At 36.3% G+C, this 7,054-nt stretch overlaps 1 protein-coding gene across 1 annotated transcript; it reads right to left on the reverse strand.

Annotated features, from left to right (window-relative positions):
• Positions 1-465: 465 nt before the first annotated feature.
• LOC115209713 (40S ribosomal protein S9) lies at positions 466-6,095 on the reverse strand. Its single transcript, XM_029778204.2, has 5 exons — positions 5,942-6,095; positions 4,544-4,776; positions 3,975-4,161; positions 1,162-1,265; positions 466-593 (listed from the first exon to the last, which is right to left on the reverse strand). Exons 2-5 carry the CDS (start codon positions 4,758-4,760, stop codon positions 526-528), a joined length of 576 nt encoding a protein of 191 aa, XP_029634064.1. The 5' UTR covers positions 4,761-4,776; positions 5,942-6,095; the 3' UTR covers positions 466-525.
• Positions 6,096-7,054: the final 959 nt, after the last annotated feature.

Consider the following 7,054-nt stretch of genomic DNA (forward strand, 5'->3'; position numbering starts at 1 on the left):
CCACAATGTAAATTGTCACCTGTGATGCATTGTAAAAATGGAGGTAAACTAAAAAAAAATAAAAAGCTGATTTTCTAAATACATTCCAACATATTCACATTATTTTGTTGAAATCTTTTAAACTCTGATAACAAAAATGGTAATGCCTGTCTACAGTCACAAGACTAACCCTTCCTTCTATATGCATTAGATCCACACATTTCACTGCATCACATGCTGTGATTAGCAATCCAATGACCTGGACTTGGTGGATAATCAAGCATTGTCCTGACAAGGAATATGAAGTGGTATCAAGAAATTCCAGGGCCAGTGTTGTGCAGTGACCTTCTTGAGGCAATGTGCCAAGTGACATTGCTGTGTTACACTTTGAGGTTGTGAAATTTGTATTTTTATGTTGTAGTCTGTGATTCTTGGAAGGTGAAGGGGTATTAAGCATAAAGAAAGAAAGAAAAAACAAGCCTTGAATCATAATATATCAAAATGGTGACTTTATTTGCCTGCTGAATAATGTGCCCCCATTTTGACCTAATCTTCTTCTTCATCAGCTGCTCCACCACCTTGCGCTTTTCTCATGTTCTTCCTCTTAACACGACCTGAGTAAAGAAAAACATGAAGCATTACTCATCAGTCTTTTAGCATTAATAGAATACAACTTAAAAATTCAGATTGTCAAGTGAATATTTTCTTGTAACAAGTGTTCTAATAGTAAAAAACAGTAAGCATGCTAGTTGGTAAGGAATGTAGTAGGATACAATACTTGGACTGAAATATAAGGATCCAACAGAACATTAAGAACTGCCCACAACATGATCACAATTCAGTCATGAAACTAAAGATGTGTGTGTGTAATACCAATTGATCAAGTCAACCCAACACAGCTTAATTTCAATCAACATCAATAGAATTCATGTACAAATAATTTTGGCAAACCCAGAAATTTGAAGACAAGACTCATTAAATTTAATCTTGTGTACTTACTAATAATTATCCCTTTTCATTACCAAATTAAGACACTCTATACTGCCAACATCAGAGACAATGCTAAAAAGTCATATATCTTATTGGAGGTGTACACACTTTTATATGTTAGCATAAAATAGACAAATATAACCAGTTGCTATTACAGCACTGGGAAAGTGGAAATGCAGAAGAAAAACTCACCTGGACGACCACCACCGAAGGGAGACTTCAGAGAGAAGTCAATGTGTTTTTGAGAATCAAGGCGCACAATAAATGAAGGAACATTTACAACTTGTTTGCGAACTCTGAAAGAAAATAGACATCAAAATTATTTGGATGCATGAATACTCTGCCTTACAACATCTCATAATTACCAAGTGCAGCCATTACAGCTTCAACTAAAAAAAAAAAAAAAAGGAAAGTACAACAGGTTAAATGCCGACATCCATATTATAATCTCTTATGTCCCTTTTTCCCCATTTGCACAGATTGGAAGCTGCATTAGTTTCTTTTTATACCCAGTTTTTCACTTAGTATTGTTATATTTGCACACTCACAACATACGCCTAGCAAAGAATGTTGGCCTCACTTCTTTCCAGCCCATGGGCTTCATTTGTATTACTGCCAAGCAAAACAGCACTTGGTACACAGGCATCAATTTACTCTTCAACAAGAATTAGAATTCTTTGTTGCCAGCAGATGTAATAGTTCTCTAAACTGCTTGCATCCCTCCATTATTCCAGTTATTGTCTTTGGAACACTCCCCTGTGCATAATTATTAATTTCTCAAATAACATTTTATTAATGAAATAACAATGTTTTCATTCATCATCATCAATAAATTCTTGAATACTATATCTGAAATTTGTCCCAACCTCTACAAAGGTTTTTATTATTTTGAAACTGTCACATGGGAATACTAAAAATACTATTTTAACTATAACTATACAAATCCATGAATATTATTCCAAACATGTGGAAGAAAGCCTAACACCTATCGAAATCTTTTAGTTTGTATAATTTAAGCTGTTTGACAGTTCCATGTTGTCATCTTTCACTCATAGAAGAGTTGAGAGAGTTTGGCAGTTTGAACAGAATCTACAGGACCGATTCACTTAACAGTCATCCGCAACTCTCAAACAAAGTAAGATCCTACTCTCCTAACCCGGCCGAGAGAACCTATTGTTATTTTAATGTAAATTTGAACCCAAATCTCGTTGGTACATTCGTTAAAACACGTTAAAAAATATAGTAACGAAAGGGTTAAGAGAGATTATTTGAACTGTTTATAAATACTGAGTTATGCCTGGAAATTGAAAATGCTTTTCCTCCACCAATATCTACAGTAACCCATGAAATCTCATGTCACTCAGGAAACCAGGTTTACCGGATGAAATATACTGAAAATCTGCAGGAGAAATCCAACAGAATAAGTGAAATTAGTAGTTTAATACCTACAACACTTACCATTAAACAATTCTTGATGATACATACATTACACTTTTACTAAACATATCTTTGAAGGTGTATGCCCTGGTGGTCAAGTGTTGTTTCCTTGAGGAAAACCTCTCCTGTTGCTCCAGTCCACTCAGCTGGTAGAAATGAGTTGTATCTGTATTTCAGTGGGCCAGCCTTGTCAAACTGAATCTCCCTGAGAAATATGTTAAGGGTACGTGCCCATGGAGTGCTCAGCCACATGCACAATCTTACAAGCAGGTTGCTCTACTGATCAGATCAACTGGAATCGTTGCAACCAACGGAGTGCCTGTTTGCCCATCTGTGTAGATTTGTGCTGACTTTTTCACAAAGAATCAGCCAGCCTGAGGCAATGTCCAAGATGGAGTGCAGTGGGACTCAACAAAGGAACATATGCAAAAACATGCACACCCCTAGAATAATTTTATCTGCATATTCAGACCATCATTCCATTTTAATATAATTCTATTCACATTTATAAGAATTTGCTCCTCTATGTCTTTCTGTCCTTGAAGTTTAACTACACATCCTAGGAAGGGGAGTGGCTTTGTAATTAGTTGTAAACCATTCATTAAAAAAATAATTTTTTGTCATTTTAATTATTCTCTTGTTTATGATTTCATCATCATCATTGTCTACATTTGTTTTAGTTTTTTAAAAAATCAATATCAGTCCATTTTAAGCAAATTTGTTCTTGTTTGGGTCCAACCGGTTGAGCAACGACAGGCTTCCCTTATGGCTATTGTCCTATCAATAGGGAGAGTCTTTAGATGAAGCAAAAAGCTACAACAATTTGGCTGACCAAAGCCAATGAATAAGCTCTTTTGAAATTAAGAGCTGATATTAAAATTCAGCCTTTTTTCAATCAACAATAAAGAAATTACTTTCCACATCCCAATCTATAACCACCTGAAACAACCAAGGATATTGCACCAGTGTCAAGCAGACGAATATAAGTTATCCATCGAGTTTGGCTGAATTGAAAATACCGTTGAGTGTTATCCTCTCCTAGACTGCAGCCATGTTCAGGATACCATACTGAAGAATTGTTTAACCCTTTCGTTACCAACCCAGCTGAAACCGGCTCCGAGTGCAAATGTCTTGTTTTCATAAGATTTGAATTAAAATCTTCGTCACATGTTCCTGACACTAGCTGAATAATAACGAAGTTATTTTGCTAAATTCTTTGTTATATTTAAAGTAATAGAAAGAAACACAGAGCATCTCAAAATAAATACAGTAACGAAAGGGTTAATCACATGTACTGACACCAATACCCCCCCCCCAATGCATGGTAATTATTCCATCAACATCTTTTGTTGAACTGGTATGGGGATGTAAACACGGTTGCACACACACAGATGACGGGCTTCTTTCAGTTTCTGCTTACCAAGGCTATATAGTAGAAGACACCAGTGCAACAGAACCCCAAACCATGAGCTTCTTATCACACACCCATGTTGTTTGTAGTCGTAAAAATGGAATATATAAAATGCTTCAAAACACCAAGAACGAAGGATTGCGAAAGTGCGACTCACCTGATGTGTCTCTGTCGGATGAGAACTCTAGCGTGATGAATACTCTTGGCCAGTCCTAACTTAAAGACTTGAGTTTGAAGACGTCTTTCTAAGAAATCTTCGAGGCGAAGACCCAACACATAATCAAGCTTCATTTTACTCTCGTCAAGGACACCAATACGTACCAATCGTCTCAATAAAGCATTACCTGAGTAAAACAAAAGCGTCAAAGAAATATTTTCTAAGCTGACTGAAGACACAACAAAAGGTTATTAAGTTACAACACACCTCCCAGCCATTTCCTTAATGCAGGTTTTTGGTTTAACGAAGTCCTTTTTCAATTTAAAGAGGTTTACAGCTTCTAAGCCATGATCCCTTAATATCAGGCGAAAGGAATGGAGGTATATTACCTGAATCCATTAAGTCTTTTAACCCTGCCTTCCGATTTCATATTGATAAAGAATATCATAATGTTGCAACTAAGAGAATTCTGAAGAATGTCAGGAATGGGGCTCAAAACAATTAGTATACCGAATACACAAAATTGAATTTTTCTTTTTAAAAGAATTAAAAAAAAAAAGAAATCTCACCTTCGAACAGTCTTCTTGGATCTTTCTCTTCTAATGTAAGCAATTCTCTGGCACCTTTTCGGATGCGGGCAAGGGAATATTTTACCCTCCATACTTCTCTTTTATTTCTTAAACCATACTCTCCTATAAGCTTTAATTCTTGGTCTAATCTTTCTTTTTCAAATGGTCTTCTTGGTGTAGCGTAAGTCTTACTCTGAACTAGTGGAATGCGCGGCATATTGGCGAGTTGGAGCCTAATAAATAATAGAACAAATGTTACCATTCCACATTTATGATGGCAAAGAGGGTTCACAAAGCATTCGAATTTATCCACTGATCACATTTTCAATCTGGTATTTTATATGGGAAACGGGTCGAGAGGTGAACGGAGCCAATGCTACCGACACAAAGCAACAACCGATTTGAAAACTTTTGGAAATCATAGAAATTCAGATGTAAGAATTATTTTATAATCTTCTTTACTCTCTTTTACTTGTTTCAGTCATTTGACTGCGGCCATGCTGGAGCACCGCCTTTAGTCGAGCAAATCGACCCCGGGACTTATTCTTTTTTGTAAGCCCAGTACTTATTCTATCGGTCTCTTTTGCCGAACCGCTAAGTAACGGGGACGTAAACACACCAGCATCGGTTGTCAAGCAATGCTAGGGGGACAAACACACAAACATAAATATATATATACATATATACGACAGGCTTCTTTCAGTTTCCGTCTACCAAATCCACTCACAAGGCATTGGTCGGCCCGGGGCTATAGCAGAAGATACTTGCCCAAGATGCCACGCAGTGGGACTGAACCCAGTACCATGTGGTTGGTTAGCAAGCTACTTACCACACAGCAACTCCTGCGCCTACTCTTTGAGGAATTTATTAAAACAATAAAAAAAAAACTGAGCCTAAAATACTAGAAATACGGTAAACTTGTTCACCAATTTGTGTGTAGGTATTAAGAAACGTCCGATCTTGTTGGAATTCGTTGAAATTAGAAGCTTTTTAATTAAAGCTGGACATTGAAAAGGAGGGACACGTGTTTGCAGGGAGGAAAGTTTCAGTCGTGTTAAACAAAAGCAATTCTACAAGGATTACAATCGCTGATTTATTTTAAATATACAGAAAATTATCTTATTTTATAATCTTATTTTATAGAGATTTTATGTTTTTAGAGAATAAAAAACGGAGAAAATCGTTTCTCTGAAGAAGAAGAAATGCTTTTTCCTTCCTGAAGAAAGCAGAACGATTTGAGGGACAGAAGTTAGACAATCAGCGCAATATAGAAATAACAGTGGATAAACAAAACACTTGGGAGTGTAATGTGTTAAATGAAAATGGAAAAAGTGGGAAATAAAATTGGAAATTTGGTTAAAAATGGTCAGAAAAAGTCTGAAGCGAAAAAAGTCTCACCTCGCTTAATGGCAGTCACCACATGGAAAGAGAGCGAGGCGGCAGGCGGAGGGAGAAATTAAAGTAGTCCCACTTCGTTCGCTCACTATTTATATTTAATGTTCAGAATAATTAGTATTTATTGCGATGAAATTAATCTAAAAAAAATTATATTGCTGTTTACTGCAACTTTGGTATTCTTTATGGAGAAATTAAGGAGTATTTCCAGTTAATAGCTTAGGAACTACTTTTTGTCAGTGACGAAACACGACCATCGCGCACAGTTCGGTTCTAGATTACGACTAAAAGCGCCATCTGCCGTAAAGCGGATTGTTTAATTTAATAAATTTAATAATAATAAATAATATTATCAAATCGCTACAATTATATTTTCTTTCAATTTCAATTGTAAATAATTAAACTACTTTTGCAAACCTTACAAATTTGAAATAGGTTACGTCCACGAGTTTTGGTTAGATATGTTGTTGAGTGGAAGTGGAGACTATTTTTATTCACTTCCTTTCACTCGAACAAGTCGAGTGTGAACCTGAAAATACGAAAGTGTGTCTACGTGTTTGCGCGACCTTAAGCTTTAATTAAAATTTCCCTCGCTTCTAGGGTTCATTAATGGAATGTAAATCGCTCCAGTATTTACGTGGTACTTTATTTTAGTGACTCAGGTGAAGTGAAAAACAAAATGGACTGAACATAAAGGACCATAATTAACTTATATATCGCAAGGCATCTTGTCCGATGCTCTGCCGTTCCACCACCTAAAATAGTCGACAAATCTCTCTACTTTTAAAAGGAATGAAGCATAATGTCGTCCAACATACAGAGATGAACCCCCCCCCCCAAAAAAAAAGGGCTATCTGGGTTTGCATGACAACAAATAGGGATTTATTAGTGTACATTATGAACCCCAAACTAGCATTTCAAGATATGCTCGACTATAAAGCCTTCCTTTACTACCTTCAGCTTAATTAACATATTCTTATTTCTGCAGAACACAAACCACGAGTTTTCCCACAGTTGTTAGCTGCAACCTAAGCTAATTATATTTTTCTTATTTTAGTCGTTTGACTGCGGCCATGCTGGAGCATAACTTTAGTCGATGAAATCGACCTCAGCACG

Source organism: Octopus sinensis, linkage group LG3 (genome assembly GCF_006345805.1).
Source record: "Octopus sinensis linkage group LG3, ASM634580v1, whole genome shotgun sequence".
Lineage (NCBI taxonomy): Eukaryota > Metazoa > Mollusca > Cephalopoda > Octopoda > Octopodidae > Octopus > Octopus sinensis.